Source organism: Kogia breviceps, chromosome 18, assembly GCF_026419965.1.
Source record: "Kogia breviceps isolate mKogBre1 chromosome 18, mKogBre1 haplotype 1, whole genome shotgun sequence".
In the NCBI taxonomy this organism is placed as follows: domain Eukaryota; kingdom Metazoa; phylum Chordata; class Mammalia; order Artiodactyla; family Physeteridae; genus Kogia; species Kogia breviceps.
In genome coordinates this window covers 52,046,633-52,063,692 of record NC_081327.1, presented here as the reverse complement: position 1 = coordinate 52,063,692, position 17,060 = coordinate 52,046,633, and the positions used below count along the sequence as shown (strand labels likewise).

Genomic DNA, 17,060 nt, shown 5'->3' with positions numbered 1-17,060 from the left:
TCTGTGCTTTTTGGACTTGATTAAGTATTTCCTTACCAATATTAGGGAAGTTTTCAACTATAATCTCTTCAAATATTTTCTCAATCCCTTTCTTTTTCTCTTCTTCTTCTGGGACCCCTATAATTCGAATGTTGGTGCATTTAATATTGTCCCCGAGGTCTCTGAGACTGTCGTCAATTCTTTTCATTCTGTTTTCTTTATTCTGCTCTGCAGTAGCTATTTCTACTATTTTGTCTTCCGGGTCACTTATCCGTTCTTCTGCCTCAGTTATTCTGCTATTGATTCCTTCTAGAGAACTTTTAATTTCATTTATTGTGTTATTCATCGTTTGTTTGCTCTTTAGTTTTTCTAGGTCCTTGTAAACCATTTCTTGTATTTTCTCCATTCTATATCCAAGATTTTGGATCATCTTTACTATCATTACTCTGAATTCTTTTTCAGGTACACTGCCTATTTCCTCTTAATTTGTTTGGTCAGGTGGGTTTTTACCTTGCTCCTTCGTCTGCTGTGTGTTTCTCTATCTTCTCAGTTTGCTTAACTTACTGTGTTTGGGGTCTCCTTTTCGCAGGCTGCAGGTTCGTAGTTCCTATTGTTTTTGGTGTCTGCCCCAAGTGGCTGAGGTTGGTTCAGTGGTTTGTGTAGGTTTCCTGGTGGAGGGGACTGGTGCCTGTGTTCTGGAGGATGAGGCTGGATCTTGGCTTTCTGGTGGTTAGGACCGCATCCGGTGGTGTGTTTTGGGGTGTCTGTGACCTTATTATGGTTTGAGGCAGCCTCTCTGCTAAGGGGTGGGGTTGCATTCCTGTCTTGCTAGTTGTTTGGCATAGGGTGTCCGGCACTGTAGCTTGCTGGTCGTTGAGTGGAGCTGGGTCTTAGCGTTGAGATGGAGATCTCTGGGAGAGCTTTTGCCATTTGATATAACGTGTAGCTGGGAGGTCACTGATGGACCAATGTCCTGAACTCAGCTCTCCCACCTTAGAGGCACAGGCCTGACGCCTGGCCGGAGCACCAAGACCCTGTCAGCCACACAGCTCAGAAGAAAAGGAAGGATAAAAATAGATAAATAAATAGGTAAAATAAAAGAACGTTATTGGGCTTCCCTGGTGGCGCAGTGGTTGAGAGTCTGCCAGCCGATGCAGGGGACGTGGGTTCGTGCCCCGGTCTGGGAAGATCCCACGTGCCGTGGAGTGGCTGGGCCCATGAGCCATGGCGGCTGAGCCTGCGCGTCCGGAGCCTGTGCTCCGCAGTGGGAGAGGCCACAACAGTGAGAGGCCCACATACCACACACACAAAAAAAGAACGTTATTAAAATAAAAAATAAGTATTAAAAATTAAAAAAATTTTAAAGTAATAAAAAAAGGGAAAAAAAAGAAAGAAGAGCAGCCAAACCAAAAAACAAATCCACCAATGATAACAGGCTCTAAAAACTAACTATAGTAGAAAAACAAACAAAAAGACAAACAAAAACAAAACAAAACAAAATGGACAGACAGAACCCTAGGACAAATGGTAACAGCAAAGCTCTACAGACAAAATCACACATAGAAGCATACACATACACACTCACAAAAATAGAAAAAGGAAAAAAACATATATATTGTTGCTCCCAAAGTCCACTGCCTCGATTTTGGGATGATTCATTGTTATTCAGGTGTTCCACAGATGCAGGTACGTCAAGTTGATTGTGGGGATTTAATCCGCTGCTCCTGAGGCTGCTGGGAGGGATTTCCCTTTCTCTTCTTTGTTCGCGCAGCTCCTGGGGTTCAGCTTTGGATCCGGCCTTGCCTATGTGTGTAGGTCGCCTGAGGATGTCTGTTCTTTGCTCAGACAGGATGGGGTTAAAGGAGCAGCTGATTAGGGGGCTCCGGCTCCCTCAGGCGGTGGGGGAGGGAGCGGTACAGAATCCGGAGCAAGCCTGTGGCGGCAGAGGCCCGCGTGATGTTGCACCAGCCTGAGGCGCGCCGTGTGTTCTCCCCGGGGAAGTTGTCCCTGGATCATGGGACCCTGGCGGTGGCGGGCTGCACAGGCTCCCGGGCGGGGAGGTGTGGACAGTGACCTGTGCTCGCACACAGGCTTCTTGCTGGTGGCAGCAGCAGCCTTAGCGTTTCATGCCCATCTCTGGGGTCCTCTCTGATAGCCACAGCTTGCGCCAGTCTCTGGAGCTCATTTAGGCGGTGCTCTGAATCCCCTCTCCTTGCGCACCCCGAAACAATGGTTTCTGGCCTCCTAGGCAGTTCCAGACATTTTCCCGGACTCCCTCCCGGCCAGCTGTGGCACACTAGCCCCCTTCAGGCTGAGTTCACGCAGCCAACCCCAGTCCTCTCCCTGGGATCTGATCTCCGAAGCCCGAGCCTCAGCTCCCAGCCCACACCCACCCTGGCAGGTGAGCAGACAAGCCTCTCAGGCTGGTGAGTGCTGGTCAGCAGTGATCCTCTGTGCAGCAATCTCTCTGCTTTGCCCTGTGCACCCCTGTTGCTGCGCTCCGAAGCTTCCATGGCCCCGAAGCTTCCCCCCTTTCACCCCTGTGTCTGCCCGTGAAGGGGCTTCCTAGTGTGTGGCAACTTTTCCTCCTTCACAGCTCCCACCCAGTGGTGCAGGTCCCATCCCCATTCTTTTGTCTCTGTTTTTTCTTTTTTCTTTTGCCCTACCCAGGTACGTGGGGAGTTCCTTGCCTTTTGGGCAGTCTGAGGTCTTCTGCCAGCGTTCAGTAGGTGTTCTGTAGGAGCTGTTCCACATGTAGATGTATTTCTGATGTATTTGTGGGGAGGAAGGTGATCTCCACGTCTTACTCCTCCGTCATCTTGAAGGCCTCCCCTGGTTTATTTTTAAGCAGTTTCTTATATTTAGTGTACTGTTCAGGTGCCAATTCTTTTTTGTTTTTTCAGTTTTATTTAAGTATAGTTGTTATACAATATTGTGTTAATTTCTTCTGTATAGGAAAGTGACTCAATTATGCATATATATATATATATATATATATATATATATTCCTTTTCATATTCTTTTCCATTATGGTTCATCACAGGATATTGAATATAGTTCCCTGTGCTATACAGTAGGACATTGTTGTTTATCCATGCTGTATATAATAGCTTGCATCTTCTAATCCCAAACTACCATTCCTTCCTTCCCCTCCCCACCTCTCCCTTGGCAACCACAAGTCTGTTCTCTATGTCTGTGAATCTGTTTTTCTTTCATAGATGTGGTGTGCATTGTATTTTAGATCACACATACAAGTGATATTGTTTGGTATTTGTTTTTCTCTGTATGACTTACTTCACTTAGTATGATAATCTCTGGGTCCATCCATGTTGCTGCACATGGCATTATTTTATTCTTTTTGATGGCTGAATAATACTCAATTTTATATATGTACCACATCTTCTTCATCCATTCATCTGTCGATGGACATTTAGGTTATTTCCGTGTTGTGGCTATTGTAAATAGCGCTGCTATGAACATAGGGTTGCATATATCTTTTTGAATTATTGTTTTTTCTCAGTATATGCCCAGGAGTGGGATTGCTGGGTCATATGGTAGTTCTATTTTTAGTTTTTTAAGGAACCTCCATACTGTTCTCCACAGTGGCTGTACCAATTTACATTGCCACCAACAGTGTAGGAGGGTTCCCTTTTCACCACACCCTCTCCAGCATTTGTTATTTGTAGACTTTTTTTTTTTTTTTTTTTTGCAGTATGTGGGCCTCTCACTGTTGTGGCCTCTCGCATTGCAGAGTACAGGCTCTGGACGCTCAGGCTCAGCGGCCATGGCTCATGGGCCCAGCCGCTTCGCGGCATGTGGGATCTTCCCAGACCGGGGCACGAACCCATGTCCCCTGCATCGGCAGGCAGACTCCCAACCACTGCGCCACCAGGGAAGCCCCTATTTGTAGACTTTTTAATGACAACCATTCTGACTGATGTGAGGTGGTACGTCATTGTAGTTTTGATTTGCATTTCTCTAATAATTAGTGATGGTGAGCATCTTTTCATGTGCCTACTGGTCATCTGCATGTCTTTTCTGGAGAAATATCTGTTAAGGTCTTCTGCATATTTTTCAGTTGGGTTTTTTGTTTTTTTATTGTGTTGTATGAGATGTTTGTATAATTTGGAAATTAAGCCCTTGTCTTGTCCCCTCATTTGCAAATATTTTCTCCCATTCCATATGTTTTCTTTTTGTTTTTTTTCATGGTTTCCTTTGCTGTGCAAAAGCCTGTAGTGTGATTAGGTCCCATTCTTTATTTTTTGTTTTTATTTCTCTTGTTTTGGGAGATGGACCTAAGAAAACATTGGTACAATCTATGTCAGAGAATGTTTTGCTTATGATCTCTTCTAGGAGTTTTATGGTGTCATATCTTACCTGTAAGTCTTTAAGCCATCTTTTGAGCTTATTTTTGTGTATGGTATGAGCGTGTGTTCCAAGTTCATTGATTTACATGCAGCTGTCCAACTTTCCTAGCACCACCTGCTGAAGAGACTATCTTCTTCTCATTTTATATTCTTGCCTCCTTTGTGGAAGAACAATTGAGTGTAGGTGTGTGTGTTTATTTCTGGGCTCCCTATTCTGTTCCATGGGTCCATATGTCTGTTTTTGTGCCAGTATCACACTGTTTTGATTACTGTATCTTCATAGCATTGTCTGAAGTCTCGGAGAGTTATCCCTCCTGCTTTGTTCTACTTCCTCAGGATTGCTTTGCCCGTTCTGGGTCTTTTATAGTTCCATATAAATTTTAGGACTATTTTTTCTAGTTCTGTGAAAGATGTCATGGGTAACTTGATAGGGATCACATTAAATCTGTAGATTACTTTGGGTTGTATTGCCATTTAAAACATATTAATTTTTCTAATCCAAGAGCACGGGATATCTTTTCATTTCTTTGAATCCTCGTTAATTTCCTTTATTAACGTTTTGTACTTCTCGGCATATACATCTTTCCCGTCGTTGGTGAGGTTTATTCCGTAAGTATTTTATTGTTTTTTTGATGCAGTTTTAAAAGGGATTGTTCATTTACATTCCTTTTCTGATAATTCATTTTTAGTGTAAAGAAATGCAGCCAATTTCTGTATGTTAATCTTTGTCCTTCTACCTTGCTGAATTTGTTTATCAGTTCTAGTAGTATCTGTGTGGAGTCTTTAGGGTTTTCTGTATATAGTATCATGTCATTTGCATATAATAACAATATGAGCTCTTTCCTACCAATCTGAATACCTTTTCTCGTCTGACTGCTGTGGCTAGGATTTCCAATACTGTGTTGGAAAGGAGTGGTGAGAGTGGGCATCCTATTCTTGTTCCAGATATTAGCAGGAAGCCTTTCAGCTTTTAAGTATTATATTGGCTGTGGGTTTGTCATAAAAAGCTTTTATTATGTTGAGATGTGTTTCCTCTATACCCACTTTGGTAAGAGTTTTTATCATAAATCGATGTTGAATTTTGTCAAATACTTTTTCTGCATCTACTGAGATGATCATGTGGTTTTTGTCCTTTCTCTTGTTGATGTGGTGTATCACATTGAGTGATTTGTGTGTGTTGAACCATCCTGGTGACCCTGGGAAGAATCCAACTTGGTCTTGGTGTATGACATTTTTAAGTGTTGCTGGATTCGGTTTGCTAATGTTTGGTTGAGAATTTGGGGGACTACATTCATCAAAGATATTGGCCTGTAATTTTCTTTTTTGGTAGTGTCTTTGGTTTTGGTATCAGGGTGATGGTGGCTTCACAGAATGTCTTTGGGAGTGTCCCTTCCTGTTCATTCTTTAGGAAGAGTTTGAGGAGGATCGGTATAAGTTCTTTGTAAGCAAGCCTGCTTTTACAGTTCTACCAAGCAGAGCAGCACTTCCAATATTTAAAAAAGAAATAAAACACACCACAGAGCTAAAACTACCTTTTCCTATCTCACTCACTGCCTTCCCTCCAACACAATCATTGCCTTGACTTTTGGATGTTCCTTTCAGTCCATTCGTATACGTTTACCTATCTATCCATGTTATCTGTTACAAGCAACATATAATATTGTTTTGCATGTAGTTTTTTTTTTTTTCTTTTTTTGCGGTATGCGGGCCTCTCACTGTTGTGGCCTCTCCCGTTGCGGAGCACAGGCTCCGGACGCGCAGGCTCAGCGGCCATGGCTCACGGGCCCAGTTGCTCCGCGGCATGTGGGATCTTCCCGGACCAGGGCACGAACCCGTGTCTCCTGCATCGGCAGGCGGATTCTCAACCACTGCGCCACCAGGGAAGCCCTGCATGTAGTTTTTAAAATGTGTATAAATGGCATCACTGGGTATGCATGGTTCTGCATTTCACTTTTCTCAAACTGTATTGTTTAAATGTATCCATGTTGTGTATATGTGCTGAGCTCCATTCCATTTCACCTCCTTATACTATTCCATCTTTAAAATAGCCTGCATTTTCCTGCATGTCCTATTAATTTGTGTTGTTCCATGTTTTTTCCTTTGCTATCTTTGTATGTAGCTCCCTCCACTCAAATTATAGTTGTGAGATCCATCCATGCTGTTACAGCCCAGTGACTTGTAGTTGCTGTATTTGCTCCATTGTGTAAAGACACACAGTTTAACAGTTGTGCAGTAGATGGACAGTAGAACTCTTTCAGGTTTTGCCTAGTGTGAATCACAGTACTACAGTCTTATACATGTCCTTTGGAGGCATAGGTATGCACTTCTAGTACGTATACAGTTGTCCCTCAGTATCTGTGGAGGAGTGGTTTTAGGACCTGCTGTGTTACAGTACTCCCAGGATGCTTAAGTCTCATAGTCGGCCCGCCTTATCTGTGGATTCGGCTCCTGCAGATTCAGCCAGTGTGGATTGGAAACATAGTACATTATCTGAAGTTTTGTTGAATCCACGGATGCGGAACCCACAGATACCGAGGGCCAACTGTATTTAGGAGTGGAATTGCTGGTCATAGGGTATGCATGTGGTTACCTTCGGTAGAGAGTCAAACGTCTTTACAATGTAGTTTGCTACCAATTTACAGGACAACCATTTGCTCTACATTCTTGCTAGCAATTGATAGTATTGTTAGGCTTTTCAGTTTTTGCCACTCCAGTAAGCAATTAGTGGTATCTTATTGTCTTAATTTGCATTTTCTCTTACAGATAATGAGTAAGCATCTTTTCATTTGCCTATCAGCCATTTGGATGTAGTCTTGTGAGGTGCTTATTTATGAAATACACCTTTCCCTAATGGATTATCTTATTGACTTAGAGGGATGGAGTCACATTTTGACTGAGGTTCTTTGTCAGATAGATTGTTGCAAATGTCTTCTTCCATCCTGTTGCTTGCCTTTCCCTTCTACTAATTATATGTTGTGATAAACAGCAGTTCTGAGCTCTAGCAGAGTCTAATTTTGTCTTCCTTCAGGGGTAGTGCTTTTGGTGTTCTGCTGAAACAACTTCTGTCTACTCTAAGATTGTGAATGCCTTCTGGAACTGTTACTGTTTTATCTTTTCCATTTTGATTTGTAATCTGAGCTTGATTTTTTTTTTTTTTTTTTTTTTTGGCTGTGTTGCTTCTTCATTGCTAAGCGTGGGCTTTTTCTCCAGTTGCAGCGAGTGGGGGCTACTCTTTGTTGTGGTGCGCAGGCTTCTCATTGCAGTGGCTTATCTTGTTGCAGAGCACGGCGTCTAGGCGTGCGGGCTCAGTAGTCGCAGCACGCGGGCACTAGAGTGCCGGCTCAGTAGTTGTGGCGCACGGGCTTAGTTGCTCTGCAGCATGTGGGATCTTCCTGGACCGGGGATCGAACCCGTGTCCCCTGCCTTGGCAGGCAAATTCTTAACCACTGTGCCACCAGGGAAGCCCTAACTGGGCTTGATTTTTGTGTGGTGTAAGTAGGGGTCAGATTTCATGTCTATTGGTGATGCTAAAATGAATTTGCTTAATAGATATAGATAAATAAATGGCAAAAACTGTGAGTACTGACTCACAGCCAATGATCAATTGAGTTTCCACTGGACACAATTTGCATTTCTAGGGGCAAGAATCATCTGAATTACTCACAGTGGAAGGTGTAGAATCAGATAATCAGGACAGCTGGTAACCTAAACATGTATTGTTCTTTGAATTCTCCTTTGAACCAGGTGTAACATTTTCTTGGTTCCTTTGTTCATAAAGGAGTTAAATAAATTTTTGGACATGTGTTCAATTTTATATCTTTATGTGAGTTATGATTTTATCCATTTTTTAAAAAATGACCTTTTAGCAGTTGTAATTCCTTTGCTTTTTACTCCTCCCTGTTTACCTTCAAGTGCAAGGGTTTGTCATAGATTGTTCACAAGTTTTTGGACCAGGGTGACTCATCATCAGTGGACTAGGGCTGGGGATAAAACAGTTGTAAGATACACAGTGTGGCTTCCTGCACACGGGACTTGATGACAAGAAAATACAATGGCTGACAGCTCTCCTGTACCCTATCACTTAGTCGAGAAATACAGGTGTTTTTAGTAACATTATTGCCCCTCTAGCACAGAGCATTCTTCCAAAGACTGACACATTGCAGAGTGGTCACGTGTTAGTTTTAGAAACTGGGGTTTCTACATAGAGTGAGCTTTTGCTGAAAGTAAGACCAGTAACCTAGAGAAAAGAGTAAAGGATAGAAAAACAGATTGTTTAAAGAGGACTGTAACGGTACCTATCTTGTGACTGACCTATTGTTTTTAGGAGAACAAAAAAGTGGATAGCATTTTAAAACAATAACAACAAAATGCTTCTGGGTAGATTGCTGTATTCAATGAGACCAAATTTTATTTTTTTAAAATGTGACACAGCCGTTAAATTTTCACGTTGACAACAGCCAACATTTGTGTAACTCGTTCACATGATCTTCTGTGTACACACAAGCACACACTACATAAAAAATAAATTAAGCTTTAATAGTGAAACACATTTACAAATGCATCTTCTTAAAGCCTATCAAAAGTAAGAAATATGGACATTTCTGAGAAAGGATCACTGTAGAAGCTGGCTCTTCAAGAAGAAAATATTTTGAGAATGAAAGCCTGAGACAAATCACTGAGTATTCTTCAAATGCCAGTTTTCTAATTCTGCATATGTCTTAATCTAATTATTAGCTTTCTGTTGGCAAGAATATAGCTTTTAGGGTTGTCTCCAGAAAGTGAGATGTCACCTAAGTAGAAAGTTCAGCTACATTCCTTCTGAAAATTAAAAGAAGTAGAGCCCCTTTTAGCCATCCTTCTTATTTCCAAATACGACTCATCCTTAGTGGCCCTAGATCAGCGACTGTAAAATTTTATGTTCAGAGACCTCAGAAGTGGATTTTGAAAACCGGTGTATGCCCTTACACATTTCTAAATTGATGTCTAAAATTTTTCATCCTAAATAGTTGCAAAGGATCAAACTGCCGGCATGTTGTAGATGCTGCAAAATGGTTACATTCCCCTTTAAATTTAGCCAAGAGGCTCTAAGTACAATAGGTGGTAGCCACTACCATCCTTTCAAAAAATTAAACAAGGCAATTTTTTAATGGTAGGAAATGCTACATTTTTCTTTTTTACTCAATTTGTATTTTTATTCTACTCCCCCCTCAAAGTTTTAGCCCAGTTTTTCTCAGCTTTTATGTTGTTCAGTTGCATATCTGTAACAAAATTACATATCCTGTCATCATAAGGGTCTACATATTTTAAACTTCTCCTGGACTGAACTTAATAAACAAATAGAGTGCACATTTTAATAAAGTACTAAATAAGCACAGTAAAATTTCATTGGCAATGTATCATTTAAGGAGCTGAAGAAGGCTTCTCCCTCCAATTATTTCATCTCTGTATAGATTAATATTATCTTTGTGAGAATTGTCACGGTACAGTATCAATCCTATTCTCCCTTTTCAATTTTATGTATGGAAATATTGATGGTCTTTCACACAGACAGATGGGAACAGACGGAATTATGTGACAGCAGTGTAGCTGAATTCTCCCAGCTCCTTCAGAACTACATGCTAAAATAAATACTCAGAAATCTTGGGTGTTCCTTCAATTTTGTTGAAAGCAAAGAATTGGGAACCACCAGCATTGCAGAAGGATTTGTATCCTGTTAAGAGGCTTTCACTTTCCAAACACCATATTTTGATGTTTACATCTTGAGTCATGCTCTACAGTAAGACTGACTATGGGGAAAGATGTTTTCTTCGGTAAGGAGAGAAAAGGGCATTTTCTCAGGCAGATGAATCTTAGGAAAGAGTACAATAGGAAGGGGAGGATCTGAAAATTGATCCCTTAAAACTAACTCCTTGGAAAGGTCTGGTGGATTGCTAGGGGAAAGACTGGCCCACTTTAAAAATTATTGGCCTCGGGGGCTTAAGTTTAGTTTTTATTTAACTACGTCATAAAGCATATAAATTATTAGATTATGTTGCCTTCTTAATTAATAGAGCAGCAGGTCCTCAAATGTATTCCACCGTAACTAGTCCCGTAAGATGTTTGTTGGCAAAAGCGTTCTCAGATCACATTTGGGAAGGGGATATTCTACACCCCTCTTCACTGTGCCCATTAGAATAGCCAAGTTTTACAGTAGAGAAATTAACTTGCTATAACCTAAATTTTGCAAACTCAAATGATCTAACCAGCCTCCTCCATTTATATTTCCACGTAGTAACGGATGTTCACCATTTCCTTTATCAATTAGAATGAAGACTGTTTTACACATAGGCCATCATGGCTTGACTCCATCAATGTTGCTGCCATTTCAGGCTGTTCCTATCAATGACGATTCTCCTTGACCTGAATTGGCTGTGCTCATTACATGGCTGTTAAACCACAATCTCAGCAAGATATTTTATACTTAGGTTATGTGGCGTCTGGGCAGACTCTGATGTCATCTGTGCCCCTCACTTTCTCTGTGTCTCAACCTAGAGAATCCTACCACCACCAAGAACCAGATGAATGTGTTACCCTATTAAGGGGAGAGTATAGTGCCAAAGCAAATATTCTCTAATGGTGGATTCAAGTCCACCATGTAGGAACAGGAGCTGGTTTTAGGGGAGAGGGTTCTTCCCAGCACCATTGAGAGTATAAACCCTCTCATGTGCCTGCTCTGTCTCTGCATGAGTATGGCTCGGTATGGATTCTACAAGACAGCAGCTGAAAAGATGCTTAGCTTCTGCCTTCGGTGCTACCACTTCTTAATTTTTTTTGACACAGTAGCAGAAAATCCATTTTAAGCAGAAAGGAGATCTGGGTCTTACTTTTTGGCTTTAAAATGGAGTGAGGTGGAAGGTTTGTCTTTTATTCATCCCTAGCTGAAAACAGGTAATGACATCAACACCTGAGCTTGCAGAGGTAATGCTGGAGCCAAAAGGGGCTTGTGGCTGGAGGTGCAATAATTAGGCTCCAGTGGCTTCCTGGCCAACAGCCAATGGGGCACTGGCTACAGAGTCTGAAAATTCCCTCCGTGCAGGGTTCAACTCAGTGCCTTTTCCATCTAACCTTTCTTGAATGTTGCTTTGAACATTTGCTACCATCGGGACTGTTCTTCCCTCAGTTGCTGGCTGCCAAATAAAATAGCAACTCCAACTCAAGGAATAACTAAGTAATAAGAGCAGCCTGACCAAGATGGGGCTGTTAGGTATACTCAGGGCTTCGTGGAATATAAAACACATTTCTTTTAGAAGCACATGGATAGGTTCCATGAGACCGGTAACCATGGCTTTTATTTTTCTTTCCTTAATTTTTTCAAGTCCTGGGACCCCCAGACTTTGGCATAGTGCTTGGTGTATGGAAGTACTTGATTAACTTGTGTGGAATGGAGGGATGGGGTCTTTTGATGAGACAGAGCATGGCTGGCTTTAAGGAACTCTTCAGCTAATTCGCACACACTAAACCCAGGATAATAAGGGGCGGGCGGAGTGGACTTCTAGGACGCAGCTGCATCCAAGTCAAGCCACCAGACTGACTGCTGGTTTGTGGCTCCCCAGCTGTCACTTGTCTCCCATAGTTCCCTTCTGTCTCCTAAGTTAGTTCTCCGTTCCCTCTGACCAAGCTGTGGCTCTGCGGACCCCTCCCACCCCCACCCCCGCACACTATCCTCGCCTTGAAAAAGCCTTATTAAAGCGTCACACTGTACACGTCATTAAACTGCATCTCAAGATGTAGAGGAGGACCATGCTGTCCTAGGTGGGTCTGCCCCTTTGTGGGTGGCCTAATCTGAGATTTTCTGTAGTTTCCTAAGGCTGCGCTCACTGCTCCAGAAAACTGGATAATCCAGAGAGGCTACCCTGTCACCCCACTTAAGCAGTGAGTGGCCTCTTGCCTGTGGACAGCTGCAGACCCGGAGCTTCCCTGTGGCTATGCAGCCCGCTCATAAGTGGACGGAGTAGGGGTGAGTGAGCAGCTGGCCGAGCCTTCAGGGGCTCTGATCAGCTCTGTAAATCAAAGAGGCCCCAGGATGTCCACCCTCGACCCCCACTGCCCCAGTCACGAGGCAAGTCTCTGTCTTAATGGATGGGCTCCACCCCCAGCCCCCGGTCATGTACGGGGGCAGGTCGGTTCAGCGTGCTGGTGGTAGTTAAAGTGCTTTGACCTGGGGCAGGGCTAGGGCTCCTCTCTGGGCCCTGGTAAATTCTGATGGCCTTAAGTGTGAAATCGGTTGCCTTTTAGTTCAGATCCTTTCCAGAATCTAATGAATTAGTTCCTTAGAGACGGGGCTCGTCTTCTGTGGAAGTCAATTACCTGGGTCTTTAGGGGCCAGAGAAGGAATCCTGCTAACTCTACAGGTCGTGCACAGAAGCTTTAACTGATCAAGAGTTTTCATTGCTTTTATTCAGTGAGCTTTGGAACACGAGAGGCCAAATGTGAGCAGGTTTGGGGGGTCCTCTATAGAGACTATAAGTTAAGAGATTGTTCAAGACGAAAAAGTTAACCAGGAAATGACCCCAACTCACGCCACTTGGGTCGACTTCAGAAACGTCACCTAGCTGACAGGCTTGAGGAGAGGATGACCTCACACCTGAGCCTGTTCCCAGGGTCCGAAGGGAGCACACAGTCCTACGTGCAAACACACGCGCACACACGACACCTTTACACGAGGAGCCCGGCTTCTATGAGTAAAACTTGCTGTTGCTGACTCTCTTCTCTCTTAACCTGAAATGAAACAGATTTCACCGTCATCCATTAGCCTAGGACATGGGCCACGTGCTGAACTCTGACATTTCTCTGTCCACACGTTTGCAGGATATTCGGGACTGGAGGGTACAGGGCAGAGTTGGAGAAGTGAGTCCCTGGCAGAGACATGTAGCTTCCGTGGATCTGTTTCCTCACTAATCACTGTCCTGGGGTCACTGCTACTGTGTAGGTGTGGTCAAGATGAAATGAAAATAACATGGGTAAGGAGTCTCCATGCTGTTTGCAACGGAGGTTGCTACTGGCACTTTCTTCACCACAGTTGTTGGTGGTGCAGGACTGTCCGGCATACGTGGCTGTCCCTCCTTAAACGTCCGCAGCACAACTCAAAGCATCCCTTGTTGCGGAGGGGGAGGGATTCTGTTTCGATTTAGGAACCACTGGACTAGCCCACGCTTGGGAAATCTAGAAGCGTTCCTTAAATAGTAGTGGTGGGCTTCCCTGGTGGAAGTGTGTAAAATAATTTTCCCAGTCTTCTTGGCTTATCCTGAGTTCCTCACTTTACATGTTCATTGGTACAAGTCTTACTTATGCAAATATTCAAAAATGAGAATTTGGGCTTCCCTGGTGGCACAGTGGTTGGGAGTCCGCCTGCCGATGCAGGGGACGTGGGTTCGTGCCCCGGTCTGGGAGGATCCCACGTGCCGCGGAGCGGCTGGGCCCGTGAGCCGTGGCCGCTGAGCCTGCGCGTCCGGAGCCTGCGCTCCGCAACGGGAGAGGCCGCAGCAGTGAGAGCCCCGCGTACTGCCAAAAAAAAAAAAACAAAAACAAAACAGTAGTGGTCATGGCTTATTTGCACTCTGATATTCAAGTGTCCCTCTCATGAGGACAGTTCAGCTTAGGGAAGGTGCAGATGCTTAAGCTGTAACTGTAAGTAACTGACGGAGCAAAGAGAAGTAGAGTCAAGGGTATCGGGATTTCTGAAGATGGAGGCTCTCCCGCAGCCCTGGCCCCGGGGCCCAACATCACAGAGGCTACAGGGTCTGCGGGGTGGGGGTGGGGCTGACCCACCTGCGGTTGCACTTCTCCTGGTACAGCTGCAGCTGGTTCTCGTTGACGTTGAACTCTCTGACCAGGGCGTCCCGGTTGGCGTTGCGCAAGTTCTGGTGTGTGTCGTATAGAAAGAGCTGGTTGTTTAGTTCTTCTTGCCGCCTCCGCAGCTGGCGGCAGGAGGAGTAAAGCTCCTCTTCGCTCTCCTGGAGAACAGAGGCGAGAACAACATGGCGCCTGGAGGGTGTGAGGGACGGGAGCCCAGGGCAGACCTGTCATCTGCAGGGACCTTCCCAGAAAATCTAGGGCCTCTTTTAACCGAAGGTAAACTTGCAGTCATTTACTCCACGGGAAGCAAGCAGTTTAGAAACTCTGGTTCTCGAGGAGGGGGAGCTTTAGGGTGCAACACTGAAATAACAAATGCACTGCCCGCTGAGCCTGTTTCTTAATCACATCTGTATTTGCGTGGGTCTGTGTCACCTGGCTCTCATCCCAATGCAAAGGGTCTGTGCTTATAGTGGGACACAGCAGGTGAGGCCGAGGGCAGCCTGGAGGGGGAGGTAGATTAGTGGTGGCCTGGGGGCTGGAGTGAATGGAGACAGCTAAGGAGCAGGAGGTGCTTTCTGGGGTGCCGAAAATATTCCAAAGCTGGTCATGATGATGGTTACACAACTCTGAATAGACTGAACCGTATACTTTTACGTGGGTGGAATGTACGATAAAGGAATTATAGCTCAATAAACTTGTCACCCCCACTGTGGCAAAAAGAGGCAGGGAAACACAGGCTCCCAGAGATGGGCTCGTCACTCTGGCCAGTGACGACGCCTCCCGTGTCACCGCCGCCCCCAGGCGTGTGACCCAAGCCGGGCAGATGGGTAGCAGCCCTGGGCCGCAGGTCAGTGCTCTTGGTAAAAAGGAAGTTTCTTTTCTTGGGGATCAGTGGAAAGAGCGATGATTGTTTCCAGTTGCTAGCGGTCCCTCTGCTATCGCGTCGAGGAAGAGAGGGAAACAGAGCCACCGGGAGAACACCCGGACCCAGCCATGACTGTAAGGAGCCCTAACCCTAACCCTGAGGTTGTCCGAGCCAACATATTCCCCCCATTATGCTAAGGGAGAAAAATAATCTTATCGGGTAAGGTGTTTGTACTTCAGCGTGGGAGGACGAGGGTGTGTTGCCTCACAGATGTTTTTAAAAGGTCTCTGTCTATTGTGCAAAGGATGGTTCCTCAGGGGGTGGGTCTAGTGGCTGTTACCAGTGGTGCAGTAGGTCAAGCGAGAGACTCCAGTGCTACAAAAACGGGCATCCATCTACACAAGTGGGCTTCTTTTGTCGTTTACTTTTATAAAACGTGGCTCGGACCACAGCCTGGTCTGAAATTTTTTCCTCACCTTAACGTCCTAACAAACCATCATGGATATCCCCGGGATAACAGGTAGAACTCTGACTTTGGAGAGTGGGGATAGAGATGGTAAAGGTTACTCTGGCCACTGGCAAAGTGCCGAGGAGTAAAATGATGATTGGCTTTGCACAAGGAGTGGAGGTAAAATGGGTAGTTGGTAACTAACTGATTCAACGTACTGAGTGAGGCACTGGGAAGGGTCCATAGTGACTTCGCTTAAACGTTTATCCTTCCTCAAGGAGACCAGCTTTCCTTCCTATTAAAACTAAAGCAAAACAAAACGAAAGCCACACTGAAGTCTTAACACTGTACTACAAATGGTCTCTTTTCACCTGCCCTCCGCCTAGAAGAAAACAACTTACGTTGCTTTTATATATGTAACGATGAGTAGCACTGACGTATATACACTACCAAATGTAGAAGAGAGAGCTAGCGGGAAGCAGCCGCATAGCACAGGGAGATCAGCTCGGTGCTTTGTGACCACCCAGAGGGGTGGGAGGGAGACGCAAGAGGAAGGGGATATGGGGATATATGTATACATATAGCCGATCCACTTTGTTATACAGCAGAAACTAACATTGTAAAGCAATTATATTCCAATAAAGATGTAAAAAAAATACACCTTTCCCACTAATGCTTTTAAAATTGCAGGCCTTTGTCTCCTTTTCTGAATCCCAAAGCATTTACAGCTGTGATATAATTTAGTCCTATGAGATACAGCATACATTCAGAAAAGTACATAAAACATATATACAGTTTAGTGAATAACTATAAAGCAAACAGCTATGAAGACACCAGCAAGTCAAGAAACAGAGCATGGTCCACTCTATGTACCCCTCCCAATCAAGACTCCCTCCTTCCCTCTTAGAATTTTGTGATAATTATTTCCTGGCTTTCTTTTGAGTCTGAGTTGTCACAAAAATTTAGTTTTTCTTTTCCAAGTCAATGATTATTTCTATTTTCTAATACATGTAATCTTACCAATTTTTCTCACCATTGCTTCTTGCATTACATTCCTTCTTGCTTACCATGGTCATTCTTTTAGCCAAGTTTATTAGTACTAAATTGTCTGTCTTTGCATTTCTGAAAATACCTTCATTTTGCCCTCACTCTTGAATGGTAGCTCTTAGGATGTAGAATATCTAGACCCACAGCTGTGTGTCTAAGGCATTTTGAAGGTATCCCTTAGTCTTTGGGCTGCTGTTGCTATACATGGAAGCACTGCTGTTATGTGTCCGTCGTCTGTAGTTAATCTGTCTTTTCTTCTTTTATAATTTTCTCTTTACCCTGTATTCTGCCATTTCAGTAGAATATGCCTGTATGTGGGTCTCTATACTGCTCTGTTTATAGTTGGAGGATGCTTGTCTCTTCAGTGCTGGAACATTCTCAGCCATGGTTATTCCAATGTTGGAGCTTCTCGTTTTATGTTTTTTTTTCCCTTTTAGTATTTTTACCTTGTCTTGCTGTATTAAAGCAAATTCCCCAAACACAATCTTCAGACTTATTAATTCTTTCCTTAACTGTACCC

General features: G+C 44.0%; 1 protein-coding gene across 1 annotated transcript in view; it reads right to left on the bottom strand.

The window, feature by feature from the left end:
• Window positions 1-8,732: 8,732 nt before the first annotated feature.
• PLCG2 (phospholipase C gamma 2) overlaps window positions 8,733-17,060 on the bottom strand; it is a 157,863-nt gene continuing 149,535 nt past the window's right edge. The window contains exons 32-33 of the mRNA XM_059044019.2: window positions 14,154-14,338; window positions 8,733-13,103 (exon numbers count right to left, since the gene is read on the bottom strand). Coding sequence (XP_058900002.1) covers window positions 13,061-13,103; window positions 14,154-14,338 — 228 coding nt within the window. The 3' untranslated portion in view covers window positions 8,733-13,060. The remainder of the gene's footprint in view (window positions 13,104-14,153; window positions 14,339-17,060) is intronic.